The 24,864-nt window shown below is 40.6% G+C and overlaps 1 protein-coding gene across 2 annotated transcripts in view; it reads left to right on the forward strand.

The window, feature by feature from the left end:
• The window catches only part of BCLAF3 (BCLAF1 and THRAP3 family member 3), a 65,605-nt gene that overhangs the window by 12,837 nt on the left and 27,904 nt on the right, over positions 1 to 24,864 (forward strand). The window contains exons 2-7 of one of the 2 annotated variants that reach the window (XM_044236071.1): positions 9,098 to 9,171; positions 12,514 to 13,086; positions 13,459 to 14,127; positions 22,778 to 22,953; positions 23,768 to 23,860; positions 24,447 to 24,561. In XM_044236071.1, the coding sequence (XP_044092006.1) occupies positions 9,131 to 9,171; positions 12,514 to 13,086; positions 13,459 to 14,127; positions 22,778 to 22,953; positions 23,768 to 23,860; positions 24,447 to 24,561 (1,667 nt within the window). In that variant the 5' untranslated portion in view covers positions 9,098 to 9,130. The remainder of the gene's footprint in view (positions 1 to 9,097; positions 9,172 to 12,513; positions 13,087 to 13,458; positions 14,128 to 22,777; positions 22,954 to 23,767; positions 23,861 to 24,446; positions 24,562 to 24,864) is intronic. The other variant, XM_044236072.1, reaches the window with a different exon arrangement.

Here is a 24,864-nt window from a genome sequence, read left to right on the forward strand (position 1 = left end):
ATTTTCAGTTAATTTTTTTTAAAGATTTTATTTATTTATTTGACAGAGAGAAATCGCAAGTAGATGGAGAGGCAGGCAGAGAGAGAGAGGGAAGCAGGCTCCCTGCTGAGCAGAGAGCCCAATGCGGGACTCGATCCCAGGACCCCGAGATCATGACCTGAGCCGAAGGCAGCGGCTTAACCCACTGAGCCACCCAGGCGCCCTTCAGTTAATTTTTTTAAAGATTTTCTTTATTAAGTTGACAGAGAGAAATTACAAGTAGGTGGAGAGGCAGGCAGAGAGAGAGAGATAAGGAAGCAGGCTCCCTGCTGAGCAGAGAGCCCAACGTGGTACACGATCCCAGGACCCTGATATCATGACCTGAGCCGAAGGCAGCGGCTTAACCCACTGAGCCACCCAGGTGCCCCATTTTCAGTTAATTTTTGTATATGGTGTGAGGTAGGGTTGAACTTTATTGTTTTGCTTGCGGATATACAGTTGTCCCAGCACTGCGTGTTGATTTCTCTAACCTCTTAATATCTGATTTATCAGTTTTTCCCCCTCAGTATGCTTTAAAGCCATCTATTGCCTATACAACATTGAACGTCTACCATTATTTTCTTTTCCTGTCTCTTCTTCTCCCACTTTTTAGTTGTAGTTTTTTTACTTTGTCACAATGTGCCACAATATTACATCAGTCTTTTACCTTTAACCTCCTCTTTCTTTTAATGTCTTATATGTACATTTACTTACTTTTTAATGCTCATCATTGGTCCTTTACTGACATTTTTTCCCTCATAATTTGATTGGATGAAACTCATCCTCTGTCTAGTAGATTTCTCAGAAAGGACTAGTTAAGTACAGAAATTCCCTATGTTCTTATATGCTGAAAACTTTTTTCTTTACCTTTGATATATGAAGGACAGCTTGACTGATTAAAAAAATCCTTGGTTCACACTTACTTTCACTGATTTTATTTTTTTATACTAAATGGCAACCCATTGTTACCTTGCTTTGTATATTAGTTTTGAAATATCTGATGCTAGTGTGCTTCTTTTGGATTTATAAGTTATTTATTCTTTTTACCTTGAGGTCTTAAGGACTGTATCTTTTTTTTTTTTTAAAGATTTTTTATTTACTTATTTGAGAGAGAGAGACAGTGAGAGAGAGCATGAGCGAGGAGAAGGTCAGAGAGCGAAGCAGACTTCCCATGGAGCTGGGAGCCCGATGTGGGACTCGATCCCGGGACTCCAGGATCACGCCCTGAGCCGAAGGCAGTCGTCCAACCAACTGAGCCACCCAGGCGTCCCAAGGACTGTATCTTTTTAAAAAGATTTTGTTTATTTATTTGAGAGTGTGAGAGCACAAGTGGGGGGAGGGGCAGAGGGAAAGAGAATCTCAAGCAGACTCTTTGCCCAGCACAGAGCCCTATGCAGGGCTTGATCCCATGATTCTGGGAACATAACAGGGGCTGAAACCAAGAGTCAGATGCTTAAGGGGCTGAGCTGCCCAGGCAACCTGAGGTTTTTTGTCTTTGAAATCAAATAGTTTTTACTAGGCTATGTTTCAGAGTTGATTGTTTTAGGTTAATTTTCCCAAGTATCTGGTGTGCCCTTCATTGTATAGATTCAGGTACTTTTTCATTTCTGAAAAGTTTTCTTTTTCTGTCCTCCTTCCTTCTTTTCTTTCTTTCGTTCTTCCTTCCTTCCTTCCTTCCTTTTGAGAGCGAGAGAGAGAGAAAGAGAGAGCATGAGCAATGGTGGGGGGCAGAGGGAGGGAGAGAGAATCTTAAGCAAACTCCATGCCCAGCATGGGGCTCAATCTCAACCCCGAGATTATGATCTGAGCCCGTATCAAGAGTCAGATGCTTAAGAGACTGACCACCTAGTTGCCCCTGGAAAGTTTTCCTGAATTTTAGTTTAAATATTTGTTTATTTCCATTGTTTTGTTATTCATCTCAGAGCCTACAGTAATACAAATATTATCCTTCTTTACCTGTCTTCTAGTTCTACTACTTTCACTCTGACTCAATCTCTGTCTCACTCACTCATTCACTTACTCGTCATTTTCATTTTTTTTTTTGTTTTCCTGCTTTTCTTCAATGTCCCTTAGTATATTTTCATTTGAGTTTATTCTCCCTTGGACACCTTGTAATTAATTTATCTTCACTTCGGAGATAAGTTAGTCTTTTTTCCTCCCATTTTTTTCTTTGAGTTCAGTTAACTTTTTCTTCTGTCATTTCACTCTATTTTTTTAAATTTACTTCTGTTCTTAGTTTTTAAGTTTCTGATTCATGGTGAGATTTTTATAAAATATATCCTTAAATGCTTTTGGAGATACTTAATTCTGCTTGGAGTATAGACTTAGAGTTTTCTTCTGCTTCCTGTTTTTTCAGGGGGGAATTTTCCTCAGTTGAGGAATTCTCTTTTTTAACTTTCTTGTAAACACATGGAAATCATTAGACTTTAAAAATTATAGAAGTCTCTGGGCGCCTGGGTGGCTCAGTGGGTTAAGCCGCTGCCTTCGGCTCAGGTCATGATCTCAGAGTCCTGGGATCAAGTCCCGCATCAGGCTCTCTGCTCAGCAGGGAGCCTGCTTCCTCCTCTCTCTCTGCCTGCCTCTCTGCCTACTTGTGATCTCTCTCTGTCAAATAAATAAATAAAATCTTTAAAAAAATTATACAAGTCTCATGAGTGTGAAATGATATCTTACTGCTTTAATTTTATCTTCCTGGTTAGGTATGGTTGAGTATCTTTTCAGTTTATTGGACATTTAGGTTTCCTTTTTATTATAAGCTCAGAGGATAGAGCTGCTATTTATTGAAATGGAACAGAGACCAAAGGAGAAGCAGATTCCAGAGGAAGGTCAGGAGTTTGCTCTTGGAATGTTTACAGAATCCAGCAGGTTGTTGGATATGTAAGACTGCGGTACGGAGGATCGGTGAGGGCTGGAGATGCAAATTTGGGTGGTGTTAGTTTATAAAGAGTATTTACAGCCATGAGACTAAATGAGAGTGTAGACTGTGGGAAAAGTGTAGACAGTGAGAGATCCAAAGACTGACGTCACTATTTAGAGGACAGCTGGCTTCACTATTTAGGGGTTAGAGTGGTGAAGGGGGAGATGAAGAGAAACCAGCAAAGGAGACAGAAGGAATTGTTAGAGGTAGGAGGAAAACCAGGGAAGTATAGTATTCTGCAATTCATTGAAGAAAATGTTTTTGGAAGGAAGGTATGATTGACTGGCAAGTGCTGCTGGTAGGTCCAGGATAAGGAGGAGAAATAACCATTGGGTTTCGTGGCATGGATTTGATGAGTGATCTTGACTAGAGCAGTGTGGTGCAATGGTGGCTTAGAAGGCCAGATTGGTGAGGGGTCAAGCAAGAATCGGAGAGAATGATTATGGTGTACAGGCAGCCCTTTGAGGAATATATGTTGGTTATATATGGAGAGAGAAGGTGCTCGATAGACCCCGGAGGGTGTGGTTCTGGAGAGTTGCGAGCTTCACCAGAGGAAGTCTGTGTGGTGATGGGAAGGGTCTACTAACCAGGGGGAGATGTTGTGGGAGGAAGAAGAGAATTGCTGGAGCTGCGTCTTTCACTTGAGTCAGGGGATGTGTCCAGTGCTGTCCTGGTAGAACTGGCCTCTTCTGGCACCAGCACCTTCTTCAGTATCTTCCGGGGAGTATAGGTCCTTGCTGTCTAGTTATCTTGCTGCATTTAAGGGCAGAGGGGTTCATTTAATGCCGCTGGGCCTGTGCAGTTCACCTGGAAGTAGCAGCAAAAACAAATTTCTCTATTGTCACTGACATCCCCTTCTCCCTGGTCACAAACCCTGCTGGTGTTTCAGTCTTTTCTCTCTTTGCGTCCTGAAGCTGGTTCCTTTTATTAATTTTGCTAGTCACAAGTAAATTACTTTATTTATTTTACTTTTAAAAAAAGATTTTATTTACTTATTTGACACAGAGAGATCACAAGTAGGCAGAGAGGCAGGCAGAGAGAGAGGAAGAAGCAGGCTCCCCGCTGAGCAGAGAGCCCCATGTGGGGCTTGATCCCAGGACCCTGGGATCATGACCGGAGCCGAAAGCAGAGGCCTTAACCCACCAAGCCACCCAGGTGCTTACTTTAAGTCAGAGATTGCCAAGCTTTATCTGTAAAGGACCAGATAGTAAACATTTTAGGATTTGTGCTCCACAGACAGTTTCTGTTACATATTCTTCTCCTCCTCCTCCTCCACCACCTCCAACAACAACAATCCTTTAAAAATGTAAAACCACTCTTAGTTTTTTATTGTATGGTTTTAAATGAACTATCCTCCTCTTTTATCCATTAAGCCCCTGAGCCAGTACTTTTCATTATTAACTGATGTGCACTAAGCAATTGCAAACAGAGTTAACTTTTTAAAAAAATTTTATTGAGATGTAATTTGCAGGTTTGAAGTGTGCAGTTCAGTGGGTTTAGTATGTTCACAGAGTTGTGCAACCATCTTCATAACATCTGATCTAATTTCAGAGTGTTTTTATCGCCCCAAAGCTAACTTTTTTATAGCTTTGAGGTGTAATTTATATGCAATAAAATTTACCCATTTTCAAGTGAATAGTATGAATTTTAATAAAGCTAGTTTTAATATATTGAAGGAAAATATTCTGAGTAATACTTTTTAAAAAGACTTTATTTATTTATTTATTGAGGGGGAGGAGCAGAAGGAGAGGAAGAAGCAGTCTCCCCGCTGAGCATGGAGCCTGATGAGAGGCTCAGTTGCAGGACCCTGGGTTCATGACCCAAGCTGAAGACAGGTGCCCAACTGACTGAGCCACCCAGGAGCCCCTGAGTAATACTTTGTTCAGTCACACAGTTAGTAAATCTTATTTTCTCTCAAGTCATCCCCACCTTTTCCTTTAAGCCAGTAGTTCTGTATTCCTTGAACCAACAGCATCTGTATCACTTGGGAACTTGATAGAAGTCAGTCCCGCCTTTGGGGTAGGGTCCAGCAGTGTATGTTTTAACAAGCCTTTCAGGTGATTCTGTTGCACACTGAAGCCACTACTCTGAAGGCTATTGTTGTGTGGATTTGCTGGGCTATGGGATATGAGTATGTTCAACTTTAAATGGGTACTGTCAGCTCCTTGCGAACTGGTTAATACTCATGTACACTCCCTAGCAGTGTATGAGAGTCCCCATTGTTCCACATCTTATGACCACAGGTCATGAGAGTTTTGTGTTCTATGATAAGTTGTTTGGAGTCTTTTGCTTATTGAAACAAACAGAGTTATTTAAACAAATAATCACAGTATATTTAAGTAATCTCAGAATAAGCCCAGAGTTCCCAAGAAAAAAACGGGGGGAAAATAAGATAGTCAAGGAAAGAATCCTTGGGGAGATAATGGTGGAACAGTCCTGAAAGAACAGAGATTTGTCAAGTAGAATGAGAGAAGGCCATCTGTGTGGTAGGGGGAGCATGGCCTGATCAGGGAAAAGCAAGTGGTGTGGTGTGGAAGACCAGTAGGGTATTTGGAAGAAAAGACATACATAAGGTTGGGAGAAAGATAGGAAGTGACGAGATATATATGTTTTTTAAAGATTTTATTTATTTATTTGAGAGAGAGAAAGAGAGAGCGTGCTCGCACACGAGCTTGGGGAGAGCCAGAGGGAGAGGGAGAAGCAGGCTCCCTGCTAATCAGGGGCCTGACGCAGGGCTCCATCCCAGGACCCTGGGATCATGACCTGAGCCAAAGTCAGAAGCTTAACCGACTGAGCCACTGGGCGCCCCTAGATATATATGTTTTAAATTTGTCCTCTTTTATTCATTCTGGCCATTAGGGTTATAACTAGTTTGGGTGTTCTTTTTTTTTTCTTTCCTATTATAAATAAAGCGAATATTAAATATCTTAGTATATATAGCTGATTTTTTCCTTTTCAATTGTTATCTTAGAGTAATAAGTTTAAACTGAAATTATTATATTAAAAGAAAGTAGGCTTGATTAGTTTCATAATTTCTTACATATTTCAAGATTATCCATCATGACGGAAATAGGGAAATTAAAACCATGAAGTACCACTTCAACCCACTACAATGGCTATTATCAGAAAGGCAGACAATAGCAAATGTTGCTGAGGATGTAGAAAAATGGGAATCCTCATACATTGCTGGGGGTAATATAAAATGATGTAGCTCCTTTGGAAAAGTTTTGCAGTGTCTCTAAACATAAGGGCCCCTGGATGGCTCAGTTGGTTAAGCATCTGACTTATGATCTCAGCTCAGGTATTGATCTCAGGGTCACGAGATCAAGCTCCACATTGGGCTACATGCTGGGTATGGTGCCTACTTAAATAATAATAATAATAACAATAATAATAATAAAAGTTAAATATAGAGTTATCATATGACTCAGCAAGTCCACTACTAGGTATATACCCAAGAGAAATAGAAACATATGTCCACACAAAAAAGGATACACACATGTTCATAGCAGCATTATTCATAATAACCTAAACTATAGAAATAACCCAAATGTCCACTGGGAGAGGAATAAATAAATAAAATGTGTCATAAAAAGAATGAAGTACTGATACATGGTAAAACAGGGATGGCCCTTGAAAACGTTATGGTAAGGGAAAGAAACCAGTCACTAAATATATATTGTATGAGTCCATTTATATGAAAGGTCCAGAATAGGCAAATCCATAGAACAAGAAAGTAGATGAGTGGTTGTCAGGGGCTGATCACAGGAGGGCAGGAATGGGGAGCAACTGCTAATGGGGTTTCTTTTAAAGGAGATAAAAATGTTCTAAAATTAGATTGTGGTACTGGTTGTACATCTCTGTGAATACACTAAAAACCATTGAATTGCACCCTTAAATGAGTGAATTCTATGGTCTGTGAATTATATCTCAAAAAAACTGTTTTTCAAAAAAATTAAAAAGGTAAAATGGAGGGGTACGTGGCTGACTTAGTAGAGTGTGCAACTTCTGATCTTGGGGTCATGAGTTCAAGCCCCACATTGGCCATATAGCTTACTTAAAAAAATAAAAATAAAACAAATGAATAAAATGGGGAAAATATATTATCTTCCAGAAAAATTATGCTTTTTCATCATTACCAGCAATATTTGGTGTCATCCCCCCTCACCAACCTTGGGATTTTAATTTGTGTTCAGCTTCAAAGGTATGAACTGATACCCAAAGCTTCTTGTTATAAATTCCCTCAGTAGAATGTAAACTGCAGAAGACGGGAATTTTTCCCTATTTCTCATCATTGCTATATCCCCACAACAGTGGCTGGCAAATAGTAACTCAGTAATATTTGTTGAATAAATACATTTTGATAGTTTTAATGAAAGAATTTTCCCCTTTAGTTAGGGTCTTAATTTTATAGTACCTCTGAACTGATTGTTTATACCAGCCTCAGTTTCTTTTTGTTAAGACGCACTGTCTAAATAAATGAATTGTATTGAGTGTCCTGGTGAGTGATGTGGTTCCAGTCCTTTAGCCTTATATACTTTTACTTTCTTCTGAAATTCATTATAACAGTAGTTTGCAGATGTTTGACTACGGGGACTCCCTTTTTAAACAAGTGTCCACATAATAATAGTTGTACTTTTTGTATCAGTCAATGGAAAAACTACAGAGTTACAAGAACCCATTTGTATTTTTAACAATGACCATGCTGTCTTCAGAAATTTGCAAAATAGAGGTTATAATGTATGAGACACGTACTTACTCCACAGTCTGTGCATGCTGGCTCCCTTTATTACACATGGATCCGTGGCAAAAATTTTGAAAGCCATCAGTAGTTTAGGGCCAATAAGTGGGGGAACTACTTAATTATAGTACAGAACTAAGGAGGATTACTAAAATGTAAATAATAGCTAGTATAAAAGATTATACCCTAATCACATGTTTAAGAAATTTGGTTCCTAAAGCTATCAGCTTGTTTTAAAGACTTAGTATTTTTTAATTAAGATTTTACTTATTTATTTGACAGAGGGAACACAAGCAGGGGATGTGGGAGAGGGAGAAGCAGGCCTCCCTCTGAGCAGGGAGCCCAATGCAGGACTTGATCCCAGGAACCTGGGATCATGACCCAAGCCGAAGGCAGACACCTAGTGACTGAGCCACCCAGGTGCCCCAAGACTTACTATTTTAAAAATCAGGTTCACATTACTTTTAAAATGTATTTATTTGACATTATTTGTTTTACCAAAAAAAATAAAAACCAAACTTAATGTTTAATCATGCTTAATCAAGTTTTCATTTACATACGTGGTGAAAGTTAGGTAGCAATTTAGTACTATAATTAGGTATTGTAACTCTTATTATCCAGCAATTTAAAAAGCAGGATGTATCATCAAGTAATCCTGAACATTTTGACTGTGATTATATCAAGTATTTTTGTACACGGTGAAAGACAGGCAGGTCGTAGTGGTTCAGATGGAGGAGTTCGGGGTGAGGATATCCTCTTTGTGGAGCACTTCCGTAGCAGGTGCTGTGCGCTGGGCACCATCCCGAGTGCTCTTCCTCGCAGCTCAGGGGCCATCACACTGCAGTGTGTTTGGCTTTTGTGGCCTGTTTTGTGCGGCCCTTGAACTAAGAATGGTTTAAATTTTTAAAATTTTCTTTAAAGATTTTTATTTATTTATTTGACAGAGAGACAGCAAGAGAGGGGACACAAGCAGGGGGAGTGGGAGAGGGAGATGCAGGCTTCCTGCTGAGCAGGGAGCCCGACGTGGGGCTCGATCCCAGGACCCCAGGGTCATGACCTGAGCCAAAGTCAGAGGCTTAATGACGGAGCCACCCAGGCGCCCCTGGTTTAATATTTTTAAAGAGCTGTTTTAAAAAAAAAAAAAAAAAAAGGAAGAAGGAGAAGATGAGGTAAAGACCTGATATGACCCACAAAGCCAGCTCTCTGGCCCGCTATAGGACAAGGTTGCTGACCCCTGATTTAGTTCATTCTTTCCTCACAACATTCCAATAAGGTAGGTTCTGTTATTATCATCCCCGTTTTATAGATGAGGAAACTGAGACACGGAGAACTTAAGTAATTTTTTGTTGGTGGGATTCACTGCTTTTGGAGCAGATTGCAGGCTGTTTCTGTAAACTTGCTAATACCGTGTTTCTTTGCAGTGTAAAAGCGGATGGTGGCTCAAGTGTCAGAGGATGGCACGGTCACGCTCTCGATCCCCCAGGTGGAAACACAGGTGAGCAATTCTTAGTTTAGCAGAGTAAACTTGGGATGTACCTTGACTTTCAAGTTCGCTGGTAGTGTTAAGAACCTATTTTTTTAAAGATTTTTTTATTTATTTGACAGACAGAGATCACAAGTAGGCAGAGAGGCAGGCAGAGAGAGAGAGAGGAAGGGAAGCAGGCTCCCCGCTGAGCAGAGAGCCTGATGCGGGGCTCGATCCCAGGACCCTGGGATCATGACCTGAGCCAAAGGCAGAGGCTTAACCCACTGAGCCACCTAGCCACCCCAAGAACCTATTTTAATAAGCTCATGGGACCTGGTTATTCACAGTAGGTACTTTGCAGTGATAGAGGTTTTTCTAGATTCTGAAAGCTGACAGCTTTCTTTAATTATGGCTGGCAGCTTGAATTAATCCATAATAAAAAGAAATGCAATGGCCACAGCAAGGGAGAGTGAGAAACATCATGAGTGTTACATTTTTTTGCATCAGTAAGTGGTTTAGAACTCCTGAGCGGTTTTTTTTTTTTCTCATTATGAATATCTGAAAAAATCGGGAGTTAGAAAATCAGGAGTTACCTATTTCTTCTTCATGGCAGAATAACAGAGTTTTGAATAACTCGGTTGTAGTTCAGCTTTCTTCTTTCCTGGTTGGCAGTATCAATAGTATATACATATAATTAGATTGGAACAGTTCAACCAGTATTTGTTACATACATGCTCCAGGTTCTGGGAGTACAAAGTCAACATGACATCTTCTGGGGCCTCAGCAAGCACGCAGACTGGCTGGGAGATTGGCGCCACAGACAGCTGTGGTACTGTGGGTTCAGCACAGTGCTGCGGACTGGGATGGAGCTGCTGCCCATGCACAGAGAAGGGATAATTCTGCTTTTATGGAGGGAAAAGGGGGATAGTAAAGTCTTCAAAGGAAAGGTGAAATTTTAGCTGATCATTTAGGATGGGCAGAATTTGTACAGGCAGAAACAAAAGACAGAAGTATTCCGGTTTGGGGGGTGGGCAACAGGAGCAATGGCACGGAGCTATGAAAGGGAGTAGTACATTCTAGGACTTAAAAAAGGATCATGATTACATATATAAAAAGCAGACCAAAACTTTTCATGTTAATATAACTTGGCCATTGTGCTTATTCTACAATGACGAGTCAATCATTTCTTTAACAATTTTCATTTTGTAATCCACAAGATCAAGTTGTAACAGGAAGGAGCTTGAGGAAGAAAGGGGGATGTCAACACGAATGAGTTTAATATGGAGGCCATCACAGAGTTTGTTTTGTTTCACCCTTTTGTGATAGGCCCTGATGAAAGGGCACAGAAGACCTGCCAGCCTTAGTGCCCGATTTCTAGATTCCTTCTCAGGACTCCGTGCCAAAACCTGTAAAGTATCTGATATTTTACGTTACTTGCAAGTTAACACATTAGCCTGCCACAGGGCAGTCCTGGGTCAGAGACAAAGACCTTTATGACTCGTGGTATGGCAGGCGGCCTGAGCATCGTGTTCCTGTGTTTAGTCCCAAGTCTCCCGAGGGTGGGAGCTGCAGAGCGAAGCCCTGCGGTTCCACACAGCTGAGGAGCCCAAGCCTCATCAGGGGCGACAAGCAAACCCACCCAGCCTTTGCCTTGGAGGAGACGTAGCCTGGAAAGCAAACAAATTGGCCCTCTTTTCCCGAGGGAGGCCTTGTCTCCATCATCCCACACTGCGGTGTCTTGGCACAGAAGCCATCAGTACCTCTGCCTACCAGGGCAGAAGGCAAGAGACCCGTGGAGAATTGTCTCCCAACAGACTCCTCAGATCTCTTTTGTTTCTTTCGGAGAATTGAAAATGATAGTAACCATTCCAGCAATCTCCTTAAAAAAAATCCCCTGATGTGAAATATAATAACGAAGCAGTATTTATTATGAGGTAAGGATTAAAGTAAGAGATTGAGTATTTCGTCCGGTCTGGAAGACCTCTGTCTCTGGCTGCCAGCTGTTCTCCTTAGTGATGGAAGAGATGCACTCTTCCAGAAGGTCCTCAGAGGCTCTGCTTGCTTCTTCCTGTGATGAGGTGCTGCCAGCTGGAAGACAGAGTTCCTTCGTCAACTAAATAGTGCACTTGCTAGTATGTCTAACTTGGTGACTCCAGAGGCAGATATTGCCAAGTCTAGTATAGAAATCCCAGTGTGAACACCAGGGGCGTAAATCTGCCTCCTTTGTCATCAAGAGGACACAGACGTGTCACCAAATGGAAAGGGTCTGACTCGTGGTCGCTCCAGCTCCCTGGAAGCTTCTGAAGGTGGGCAGTCACGAAAGCTGCTAGGGTAGCTGCCTTGTTGATTAGAAGATATTAAGCCCTCAGGGAGGCGATTGGGACATTGGACAGGTTAGATGGGAGGAAAGGCCCCTAGGTTCAAAATTGAACTTGATTGTATTCCAGATAGTGGTGCTCTTTGCTCTGGAAGTCCAGGCAGCTCAGACTAGTTTCCCTGGATACAGGAGCCTTCTTCCTCTTCCGCGGGAATGAAATCTTGATGTTGGCAATGCTGAGGTATTAGGGAAGGTCGTTGCAGAAAAAAATGTGCTGCTCCTAGGGAGCACAGTGGCTACATTAAAGCCCACATTCACTGAAGTTATAAGCTCTATTGCAACAGCACACGTAAGGGAACAGGTCTGGGAAAGAACAGCAATTTATCTATGTTAGTAGTATTTATGAAGGAACTAAGTATGAAATTCAAGCCTTAATACCTTCTTCCCCGTCCTACTCCACACACCAGATATATATTTTTTTGCTCCGTGTTATAGCATCAGTAGAAAGAACAGTCAGTCAATTGCAGAAACTGCGAGGTCAGTCTTGAGTCTGAGTTTGGATTTATTTTGGTTTCGTAAACTCTTAGAATCTAATTTAATTTCAGAGGTTATGTTCAGTTTCCCGGAGACTCTCCTACACATTTATCAGTGTGAATCTAGCCTTCCAGTTGCTTGTTTCTTCCCTGACTGTTGAACCTAATACAAGCTTTTGCTGACTGGCTCTTTTGCCCAGACTTTGCTGTGGGCAGTCTTCCAAAATGGATCTTACTGTGTACCTAAGCTGGTCCTCCTCCAGCAGGATGGGTATCCTCAGCCCATTTCAATATGCACATGGGACACGTTAGTTCAGATGGAAAGAATATGCTTGTTGAATTGGCCAGAGCAGTAGTCAGACACCCAGATGGACAGTTTAGAATACAGATGTAGCAAATTGATGCATTTGATATGAGTGGAAGAAGCAGTGGGAAGCAAATGTCTTATTTAGGTAGTTCATATTAAGATAAACGTTCTTTATTGTCTTTAAATGGACTGAACTTTTCTGTTTCTTGACACAGGTCTTTATCACCAGTACCTAGAAATTCTGAACACTACAAGCAAAGACATTCTCATGGGCATTATGGCTGTGAATATAGGAAGGATCCCAAAAGACCCATCACTTGGCGAATGGACAGTGAGACACATGGACAGAGTAAACCAAGGATTCCTTCTCGTGGAAATGTGCATTACCGATCTTACGAACACAGATCACCTTCCCCAAATTTAAGAAGAGACTCTTTAGAAAATGTTTATACTTACAAGCCTTACCGAGCATACTTGTCAGGAAGAGGAGATAGTAACAGAAGATCTCACTATATGCCCAAATACTCAGAAGATGTACCCTACAAAGAGTACCCGAGGAACTGTTATTCCCAGAAAGGAGAAGGAAGGTATATTCCTGATGACTACAGAGTCAGAGGAAGTGGAAAAGGAGGGAAACCGCCTCCGAGGTCAATAGCAGATTCTTCTCGGTTTGAAGGAAAGTGGCACGAAGATGAGTTGAGGCACCAGAGGATACAAGATGAAAACTATTCTCAGTCACTGAGAAGAGGCTCTGAAGACTTTGAGAAAAGGAGCTCTTTTCCGAAGAGGTATAGGAAAACATTAAACCTGGGTAATTTGGTATAAAGCCTCAAGTGCAAAAGTCTGTTTACTTTATGGTTGAAGAGAACCACCTTGAAAAGCTTTTGTCTAAAAAGATAAAAAGCACTGTAATGTAATTATGGTCCGCTGGTAGTAATGAAGTATTTATTTTTAGAGTAAATCATGTTGATGGCTAGAGTTGTAACAAAAGATGGTATATTCCTCTTTGCTACCTTGTGCCTCTAGGAGTTGGCTAGAGGGATTATAGTTAACTTGCCACTGCGTTCTGCATTTAAAGCCATGCTGCCCAACATTCCACACATGTAAATTCTCACTTTCTTCTCTCTAGTGCAAGTGTAAACTGCTTTATGTCAACACAGGTATCCTGAGGATCGTGATTTCAGAAAATATGGATACACATCAAAAAGACCTAAAGATGTGGAGAGGTATGAAAACAGAGAGCCTGCCAGGAGCCCTCAGTGGAAGTTCGGGCATTCTCTTCCATCTTACCAAGAGAAGAAAGAGCAGCGGAACCTTGGACCGCACACTCATCGACGTGCTCAGAGGGAACCTCCAGAGACCAGTTCAGCAGCCAAGGTATCCTGTGACTATCGCCACAAACGCCGTAAGACCTCAAGTGGGGACCAGGACTTTCCAGATGGAAGAATTCAGAAGTACTCTAAGGAGGAAGATAGAAAGTCCAGTTCTCAAAAAGGCCCTGAAAATAGACAGTCCATTTGTTTTAATGCTGGAAGAGGGAGAGAGACTGAAGGTGGGCAAGTGAAAGAACCTTCCAAACCATCTAAGAAAGACTGCACTGACTGCACTGCCTCTACGCATTCAAGTAAAAGTGATGTTGGCTTGAGACCCTGCAGTGACAAACGGAAGGAGAAAGCAAAGAAAGAAGGGGATGGCAGAAAAGAGAGCAACTCTTCCAGTAATCAACTTGATAAAAGTAAACTTTCCAATGTGAAACCTTCATCCGCCAGTCTTAGGAAGAAATCACTTACTGTTAAAATAGATGTGAAGAAATCACTAGATGCATCCAGGTATTGTTTTTGTTTTTTCTTAGTGCTGTTTAAGAAAAATATCTGTTTCCACCACCTTTGTTTGAAGCTTTGAAAATGGAATTAACAGTGTATTTAGATTCCATTGAGCAGGAAGGGATTGCCTGGATTTTTCACAGAAGCCCTGTGATGAGGATAAATCCCACGCTTAGTAATACAGAGTGATCTCATGTCTGCTGGTTTCCGCATCATCTCTCAAGATACTTTTTGGGTGCAGGGCGCTCTATGGAGTTGTTTGTCTTCATGAATTTATGTGTTTTTATGCTGCTAGATTTTCCATAGCCAGGGATATCTGGGTGGAGTTCAAGGAGACCTATTTCTTCCTCAGTTTCCCAGAGCCTGTTTTCCCTATTGCCTCATATCCAGAGAATTTTTGACTTGGAAGGGCCATTCACTGGCCCTGATTTTATAGAGGAGGAAATCAAGGCCTTGAGAGAAGAGCCTGCTTGTGTAAGTCAGAGCACCTGCGGCTCAAGGAGGCAGGTGACCTAACGTGGTTCTTGCTGCCATCTCAGAATAGCTCGTGCTCAGCCAACTAGATTCTCCTAGGTAGAGGAAATTAGGCTAGAGTCTAGAAAGAGGCTTATTTATAAGACATTCGCTTTAGCTCTTAATGATCCTTTAATTAAAAACAGACCACCCAACAGTAGGTTATATTTTGCTACTGTGGCTTGCGTGCTTTGTTCCTTTATGCATGTGACCTCTGTTTATGGATTCTGGAAATAACAAGGCCCTGCAGTTGTTGTTGTCAGCTAAGTCTGTTCATTACCTTAAGACACTACCAGTATGTGAATAAAAAAGTGATGGGCCATGCTGATTTGGTGCATTTATGTTCACTCATACTTGTATTGCAGTCAAAAATAAAATGGAACAATATTAAGGTCGGGATGTGACAGGGAGGGAGGTGAACCCACAGTCTCTCTCTCTCTTTTTTTTTTAAAGATTTTATTTGTTTATTTGACACACAGAGATCACAAATAGGCAGAGAGGCAGGCAGAGAGAGAGGAGGAAGCAGGCCTCCGGCTGAGCAGAGAGCCCGATGCGGGGCTCGATTCCAGGATCTGGGATCATGACCTAAGCCGAAGGCAGAGGCTTTTTTTTTTTTTTTTTTAAGATTTTATTTATTTATTTGACAGAGAGAGACCACAAGTAGACGGAGAGGCAGGCAGAGAGAAAGGGAGAGAGGGAAGCAGGCTCTCTGCTTGGCAGGGAGCCCAATGCGGGACTCAATCCCAGGACCCTGAGATCATGACCTGAGCCGAAGGCAGCGGCTTAACCCACTGAGCCACCCAGGGGCCCCGAAGGCAGAGGCTTTAACCCACTGAGCCATTCAGGCGCCTCTCTCTCTCTCTTTTTTAAACAAATATATTTTGTTCCTTTTCTTTTTTTTTAAATTTTATTTATTTATTTGACACACAGAGATCACAAGTAGGCAGAGAAGCAGGCAGAGGGAGAGGAGGAGGAGGAAGCAGGCTCCCCGCCGAGCAGAGAGCCCGACACGGGGCTCGATCCCAGGACCCCGAGATCATGACCCGAGCCGAAGGCAGAGGCCCAACCCACTGAGCCACCCAGGCGCCCCTATTTTGTTCCTTTTCTTAAAGTTAGATATGGCCGTCTCCCTCCCTTATGATCATTGTACTTATAAAAATATAAAATATACATATGTATATTTATATGTGCACAGAAAGCACTTATAAATATGATTACATTATAGAAAGTTGGACAAATAAAGGGAGGAAATCACCCATAATTCTACTCCCCTAGGACAGTTTTATTAATATTTTAGTACAGCTCCTTTCGTTATTTTTCTGTGTATATTTTTACATGGTTATCATAATACTATATTCATAATTTTGTATCCCATTTCATATAATAAGTCTTAAATCATTTTGTACTATTTTATTTCCTACTATTTCTTTACCTTAAGTGCACAAAAACTGCTGTAAGCATCAACTTTAAGGATGTTACTTCAAGTTTTTTTCTTTCCAACATTACACTATGAAAATTTTCAAACACACAGAAAAATTGAAAGAACTGTGCAGTAAATTCTATATACAGACCACTGAGCGTCTGCAATTAACATTTTTGTCTACTTTCATAATACATTTCTGTCATCCATCAATCATTCCATCCTATTTTTTCCATACATTTCAAAGTGAATTGTAGATATCAGTACACTCCCCTTTAAGTACTTCAGTATTTCATTTTTGTTTATAGGTTTTTCCTTTGGAGGCAATATTGCATCAAATCACAAAAGTCTTGAACTTTTTATTTTCATTTATTTTTTATTTTTTAACATTTTATTTATTTATTTGTCAGAGACCGAGCACAAGCAGGGGGAGCAGCAGGCAGAGTAGGCAGAGGGAGAAGCAGGCTTCCTGCTGAGCAGGGAGTGCAGCGATGCAGAACTCGATCCCAGGACCCTGGGATTATGACATGAGCGGAAGGCAGATGTTTAACCAAACTGAGCCACCCAGGCGTCCCAGTCTTAAATTTTTTAATAGAAGTAATGATACCCCCATATTTAATAATGCTGTTAAAAAAGAATTAATTAATTTAATTTTTTAACTTAAAAGAGAATTAATAAATTGGCTTAGCACTTTTTAAAGAATACTAGAAATACCAATTTTGAGGAATTTCACTTTAATAGACCTCCTTAGAAATATTGAACAGTTAATTTTATAATTGGAAGAAGAAATGGAAGCTTGCTTTTCATCATGTATCACAAAAATGAGCTTCCCAAAATTGAAGCTACTGTATCTTTTCTTTTGAATTTATAAATCATAATTTTGTGACGTTCATGACCTGTCAGCACATGTCTGAATTACCTGACAAGGACCTGTAGGATGGCGTGTATAGTAAAGCTAACACTGCAAATCCTTCCTTTTCAAAGACGTGAAGAATAAATAACTTTATAAATATATGCATCCTGTCAGTATGATAAAGTATAGTCAACACAATCTTTCTCTCTGATGATAATTATTTATTGGTGAACAGTTAAGTTGTGGAAGAGTTTTGTGGGCTGGATTTACTTATGTATAGACTCATCAAGTATCCATAAAACAAAGGCAGTTAATGCCCTCGATAGCCATGTTCTCAACTATTGATATAACTTAGATTTTCCTCTGCTTGAAAAGATTAAAATAATCATGGAGTGGAGAGGGGTTTATTTGTTGGTTAAAATCTAGAGGGTTTATCCATTTTTTGAAAGTCTGAGATGGTTGTTTGATGCATTCATTTACTTTCTTAGCTTTGGTCACACGTCAATGTATGTTCTTCCACTTATCAATGTAGTTGAAGTCATACGTGATTAGGCTGGTGATTTTTCTAGATTCCAGTTTGTATCTAGAACAGCAGTAGGTAGACACTTGCTCAAATGTTCACCGCATTGTTAATAATTCTTTTAACAAAGGCTATATTCTAGTGACCCACTTTGTCAGAAACTGCATTATCAGAGGTAGACATTACATATGAGTCATAATTACATGCTTCAGAATGTAAGTTAGGAAGTTGTAATATGAAACACTGTTGTGGACATACTGGAGTCTTGGGGCAGATAAAGGGAGTTTTGGTTTTGATTTAATGTTGGGCAGTTAGGTGAGAGACTGAACCTTGGTCAGGCTAGTAAGAAAGTGAGAGGGAGGAGCAGGGCGGGGGATGGGGGCGGAGCGGGGCACGGAGAGCTGTCCCTGGAGGAGAATAAGCTGCTGTGGATGGACCTGAGGCTCCTTTGACCTCCCTGGTGGCTAGTACTAGGTGTCTAGGATGGGAAGATTGGTTAGCAAAATTGATGTTCAACTGAGTTTATCAGTCACATTTGCATATAATCCTTTTATTTCCCAACCGCCAACCCCAGAAGAGATACAGGAAGGACCTTCCTACCCCCATCAGGTGTTTCCCCATTCTCAAGGGGGATGAAGTGGATGATAGGACCCAGAAGACATTGGAGCCCTGATGTTCTAAGGAACGGGGTGCTGCACAGGTGGGGGAACAATGTGAAAAACATAGCAAGGGTTGAAGGAAGGTAACCCAGTGACACAAGTTTTACCTACTTATGATAAGCTGTGGGTGGAGATGCTTTTGTGATAATACAAACCTGCTACCTCACTGTTTTGTATCACAAAAAGCTAAGGTATTCCCCCATGGTATTTCTAATATGCGTTTTTAAAATAGATTTTTTTTTAAGAGATACTTTATCTCATTTTTTTTAAGGTTTTATTTATTTATTTGACAGACAAAGATCACAAGTAGGCAGAGAGGCAGGCAGAGAGAGAGAGAGAGAGAGAGAGAGGAAAGCAGGCTCTCTGCTCAGCAGAGCGCCCAATGCGGGACTCGATCCCAGGACCCTGGGATCATAACCTGAGCCGAAGGCAGCGGCTTAATCCACTGAGCCACCCAGGCGCCCCTAAAATAGATGTTTTTAAAAATACGTTTTTTAAAGAGTTTTTTTTTTATTTGACAGACAGAGATGACAAGTAGGCAGAGAGGCAGGCAGAGAGTGAGAGGGAAGCAGGATCCCCACTGAGCAGAGAGTCTGATGCGGGGCTCGATCCCAGGACCCTGGGATCATGACCTGAGCCAAAGACAGAGGCTTTAACCCACTGAGCCACCCAGGCGCCCCTAAAAATACGTTTTTAAAAAATAAAAAATCAGTTGAGATTTTGATCAATATCAATTTCTATTTTTCACCCTAGCTTCTCTTAGTGAGCATTCCGTTTCGGGTTGGGGTACGTAAGTTTTTGTCTTCCACTGGTTTCTTGAGGAGCTCTGTGACATCAGGCAGACCACCTGGCCAGGCCTTTTTGGGCCCAAATTAACCTGCAGTTCCTCCTGGCCTTACAACTTTGCTTCTATCGGCCATGTGTTCGTAGCTGTTAAGGCTGAGTTGACAAGCTCATCATAGGATTTTCTGAACTTTTGTATATATTTGAGATTTCATATCATAAAAAATGAAATATTTAAAATTTAAATTGGTCTAAATAAAGTTACAATTTTAAAATAAAAGTGAGCCAAGAAAGTTTAAAATACACAGTTGAATTGGCCTCAATTAGAATTTTGAAGTCTGTCATCTTTTTAGCTGAAACTCTCATTACAAATTGTCCAAGTTCTTTTCCATTTATCATTTATTCATTCAGCAGGTACTTTTTTGAAGACTTAACCTTGTGTGAGACAGCCTGTTAGGGTACCCTGGGCCTGCCCGCTGGCGTAGGAGTCTGTTTGTCCTCCTCCTGTCCAGGAGACAAGAGGGCGATCTTTGCAATACGGTGGCGCACTGAGTGATACACAAAGTGGGGCTCAGAGGATCCCAAGCTGGGGGACTCCGGGAAGGCTCCTTTCAGGGGTTGTTGACACGTGAGCTAGGCTTCCAAGATTTTAAACCTGTGGAGATGAAATGAAAGACATTTTATATTTATAGGTTAACAAAGGCAGGCAACACACACAGGAACTTTGAGGTGTGCTTCAAGGGGTCAGTGAAAGGGAATAGAGGGACCGGAGGCTGTGAAGCTGAGACTGCCACAGAGGCCGCCTGACTTGACAGGATTAGCCGATGAGAGACGGCAGGAAGCTCAGTTCCGGCTGCTGCTTGCTTTCTGAGAGACGGCTTGGAAGGGCCCTGGGGTTGGGGAGGCCAGTTATGGGACTTTTGTGAAAAAAAGATGCTGAATCAGGGGAAAGGCAGTCTCCCCGGCCCTTTACCCTCAGCCCCAGAAATGCTAAGTGTCTTCTCAGGAACACAGGAGCAAACAGGTAACTGGGAGAGCTCTGTGAACTACGGGAGGCGGGACAGATTGTCAGTTCTTGGGGGAAGACTGACAAAGGAGCACTTGGCCTGTGTCACGTGGATTCTGTTACCTACGATCAGCTTCCGGAGGGCGGGGATCATCCATTACATTGGGTTGTTGTTGGGCTTTTTGTAATTGTTTTTGCCATGCATTTGGGGGTTTTTTTTTTGGTAGATCTTAACTGTGATAAGAGGAAATTAAGATGTAATATGGCTTTTTATGTTTTCCTAGTTAGTATGCACAACATTCAGTGAGAACGTCAGGGAAAATATCCTTAGGGGAAAAAAAACCAAAACAGGTGGAGTTGGAGGCGAGAAGAGAGGAACCTGGAAAATTTCGTTAGACCAGTATTAGAAATAGTACTAGAATACAGGTGTTTGGCTATATTTTAATTTTTAAAACTGTCTAAAATGTATCCCAAATGAAAACATTTGGTCTTTTCAGCTTACCTACTTGTATTGGAAGTATTTCTTGAAATTAATAACTTGTTACTCAATACCTGTCTTAGGAAGTCGTAAATAGGAAAATGTGAACCAAGAGGTGATTAAATGTACAAATGTAAATACCTGGAACATTTTTGCTTTCTCCAGTTTCAAGAAGCCTTTTCTTATAGCAAAGCCATCATAATAGTCTTAAAAAGACTAAAATTTCAGGTGATACAATTTTAGTATTTCCTGGGAAGTCACAGTTTTAACATTTTTTAAATGTTAAAAAATTAAAAATCTTGCAAGGAGAAACTCCAGGATAAATGGACAGGAACTGTAAACACTAAAATTTCCGGGATTAAGTGTAGCTGTAAACTATACCATAGTGCTCCTGGGGATTGAGGGTTGGGCATGGAATGGGTATAAGAGTTATACCAGTAATTAACTTGGAATAAATGACAAGCAAATTTTAATAATTACCTGAGAGAAAACTGGAAACCTTTATCAACTAGTTTCCTCTTGGGAGAAACTGAGACTGCAGTACAAAATATTATCAACTGATTTCCCCTTATGGACAGATCATTTCTGTAGCTCTATTTGAACATCTTTTTCTCCTATAAAATGTTTTTAAAAGTAATTTTGGGGGGGCGGTACGGAACAGGCTTCTTGTACCATTAAACATGGTATTTGTAATTCTTGTTAATGGAGGTTGTCCTGGGGCCATTGTAGCTTCCAGTGTTTATCAATGAATGTCTCTCAGCAAGTTACAGGATACACAGTGGGAAGCTTGGAGCAAATCAGGGGAAAAGAAGGGAAAGGAGTCTTCTACTGGAAGTCCTTCTGACGAATCAGGGAAGCCACAGCAGTGGCATCACGCTGCTGCACAGTCACTTTCCCGGGTTTCTGCTTCGGCAGGGAGTTGTCTCGACACTGTCGTTTGAAAGCAGGGAGCATGGGAAGTCATGTGGGAAGCCTTGCCTCTGATAAGTTAAAATGGGCACATAAGACTGTCTCATTAGAGAAGTTCAAAAGTTTAAAGAATATCTGTAAGCTCCTCATCACCCTGGAGCAGGGTTAAATACATGGCTGTTAAGCGACGTAGTTACGCACCTGCACCCGGGTGTGTATCCACCTGATTGATACTTGTTATTTATTCCAGGGATGCTGCTGTTACTCAAAACACATTTCAGGGCTCTCTTGGGGGTTTATCTTCAGAGTCTGTAACATACTCATGAAGAACCCCAGTGCTTGTAAATCTCAGTTCTTTGGGCAGTGAACAAGAAGAGGGAAAAGCTATTTAGAGCTAAATGCAGAGGAGTAAGATGGCTGAAAGCTAGTTAGTGCCGTTTTGGGTCCAGAATGAGGTATAAATATAAAATAATGAGACAGTTTCTTCTGTGACACATAGTCTGCCTGCAGACAAAGAATTTAAGAGTAGTCTTAAGCAAGAGCAGCTTTCTTGGAATAAGGTATAGTTTCCCGTTATGACACTTGGAAAGATTATGTTCATACAGACACTCAGCTTCTGGGATGTAAAAGCAAAACAACCAAGACAGCCATTGTCCCAGTGTCGTAGCAACTTCCCCATAGGCTACTGTAAAGCTGAAATGAGGTAATGTTTGCAAACGAGTTCTGAGCCCCTGTGTTTGGCTTGCAGTAAGCCCTCAGTAACTGTTAGCTGTATGTCATAATCATGACTTCATGATGATTCCTAAAGGTCAAGAGAGCTTTTAACACAAGTTATAAAGATTCAGAAAGCATTAGAGTGGCAGGACAGCTGGGGTTGTGTAAGAAATGGTAGCATTTCTTTAAGGATACATTTAGGGTGAACACTAATTGGTTCTAACGATCTTAACTTTGCTAACATCTAAGACTATTTGCTGACAGTTTAGTGAGATTTTGCAAGTGATTAATCTTAACAGAGTTTGATTTCAAAATACTGAGTTTTTCATTGCTGATATAGAGGTATAAGGATTTTTATGAAGTCAAAAAAACTACTGTGTCTGATACCAGCTTTTAAAGTGTGGTAGTACTTCAAGATAGTATAAACTTGCTGGATTTACAATTTTATGGACATTTGGGAGTAAAAATAATCTAACTGATTATTTTTTGCATATTGACCTTTGATGCCTTGGTGTATTTTTGGAGGTAAAAATTGCTTAACTTAGAATTTTAAGGATTTTATTACTAAAGTGGCAAATACTTAATGATCTCTGATTTGAAAAGGAGAGCGCAAAACCATGGGTGTAAGGCTATTTCCTCCTGCGCATTATTGCACATGTTCTATGGCATACAGTTCAGTGCCTTAACTATAAGAAAAGATAAACATCTTTTTAGTTTTATAGCTATCTTGGTTAATTTTAATAAGTTCTTTTCTCAGTAAAATAGTTTCAAATTTAGTTAAACATTTACAAATTATTCTAGGGTTGCTTCTAGCTATTCCACAGAGAGACAGATGTCACATGATTTGGTTGCTGTTGGCAGGAAAAGTGAGAACTTTCATCCAGTGTTTGAACATCTTGACTCAACTCAGAATACTGAAAACAAACCTACAGGAGAATTTGCTCAGGAAATCATAACTATAATCCATCAAGTTAAAGGTTGGTATATTTTGCACATACATTAGGGATGACACAAAAATGTACTGATTTTTCACAAGATATAGGTAAATATCTGTGCTAGAGTCATACTAATTAATATTTCATTATAAATTAGGTCATTAATAAGGAAATCTGTTATAGAGAGTGTAAGGTATTGATTCAAACCTCGTTCTTCATGTGTTGTTCCAATAACCTGGTACTTCAACTCATAGTAGATTACAAACTGAAAGTCAGAAAGGGAGAGGTTGGCTGCGGCAAGACGCAGGACTACTGAGAGTTGCAAGAAACAATAACTGATAACCAAACAGGAAGGAGGAAGCAACAAACACCGTATATGAAACTTGACAAGAACTCTGGAAGTCTAGGTATTGTGGTGATATTCTTAAAGTCCCCTGAGGGCATTGCTGAGGCCTTGTGCCATAAGGATGAACATGATGTGACTGACCAAAGAGTCTGGTTTGATTTGCTTATACTTCATGGCATCAGGGAGTTGCATCACAAATACTTTAAATATTTGCATTAAATTGTTTTGTTTTAGCTTCTGGCCAATTTCCATTCATTGGAAAATTCAGTCACGTGGAACAACTTTCTTCATTGATGTTGCATAATAAAGCAATCATGGGTATAATAAACTGGAGACCTTCAAGAATTTCAAAATTTTTATTTTCTGTTTCTTACTGGATATTTGCACTGATTTTACTTTTACCTTCATAAACGTATTTTGAAAACAGATTATTTTCTCTGAATCCCTCAGACTAAGGCACATATTTACTTTGAAGTATGCAATTTGTCTGAAACAGTTCACCTTTCTCAGTTCCAGCCCCTCTCACCCAAAGAAGTGTGATTCTTGGCAGAAAGGGAGGTGGTATTGCAGAAAAATCCAGGCGATTGTCCCAGAACAGGAACAGTAAGTTAGAGAAAAGGACTGCTTAAGTAGCATTCTGATGGGTCAAGTGTATTATCTTTCTCTCTATCCTGTTAAAACCCTTGTAGCATAGCTGTTTCATAATGTCTTCACCAGCTTCAGTTAATGTTAATTCAAGTAACAATGGCATTAGGACTCCTTCTGTGATATGTAAACGACATTTAGCATTTGTTGAGAATTGTTCTGATATTTCAGGGTTGTTTTTATTTTTTTCCTCTGGGTGAACTATAAAACTCTGTACCATCTTTACTTCCCAGTATACTAAGGTCTTACCTGGGAGAAGAAAGGTCCTCGCTTTGAGAGACCTTTTCCCCCAGCAAATAAGTGGGCAGGTCAAATAGGAACAGAAGCCTTGTGTTCATAAGTCAGGCATTTTTTACTGTTGATTAGGCTTGGGAAGGCATAGGAGCGCTATAAATTAGTTTGTGGAATAAGTTTAGGTCCCACTTATTTCCAAGAGAAAAGAGATTGGATGTTTTTTAACAATCCCTTATTCCTGTGCTTATATATAATCTTTTAAATGGAGTCAGTTTTACACTGAGATAAAACTCTTTGTTTCCTTTTTCAGCAAATTATTTTCCATCATCTGACATTACTCTGCATGAGCGTTTTTCAAAAATGCGAGATATACAAGCTGCAGATGTAAATGAAATTAAATTGAATTCAGATCCAGAAATTCACAGGTAATGATTGATTATTGTATGCCCATGTAATTCTTGGGAATAAGTCTCAGAAAGATTTGGGAAGGTGCTGCCTTGTGGGCTTGCTGTAGACTCTAGGACTCTTTTCCTACCTAAAAGCCAGGACTAACCTAAGCTGGTACTGGGCCAGCGTACTTTGATGGAATAGGTTGTATTAAAGCCATTGAGTAGCATTGTTTAAATGTGTAGGACTTTGACAATCTTTACCTACCTAACTTTGATTCTGCTGTGTCTATAGTAATTGCCTACTGAAGTTATCACTGGAAGAATGAAAGACAATTGTCG

Source organism: Neovison vison, chromosome X, assembly GCF_020171115.1.
Source record: "Neovison vison isolate M4711 chromosome X, ASM_NN_V1, whole genome shotgun sequence".
Taxonomy (NCBI): domain Eukaryota; kingdom Metazoa; phylum Chordata; class Mammalia; order Carnivora; family Mustelidae; genus Neogale; species Neogale vison.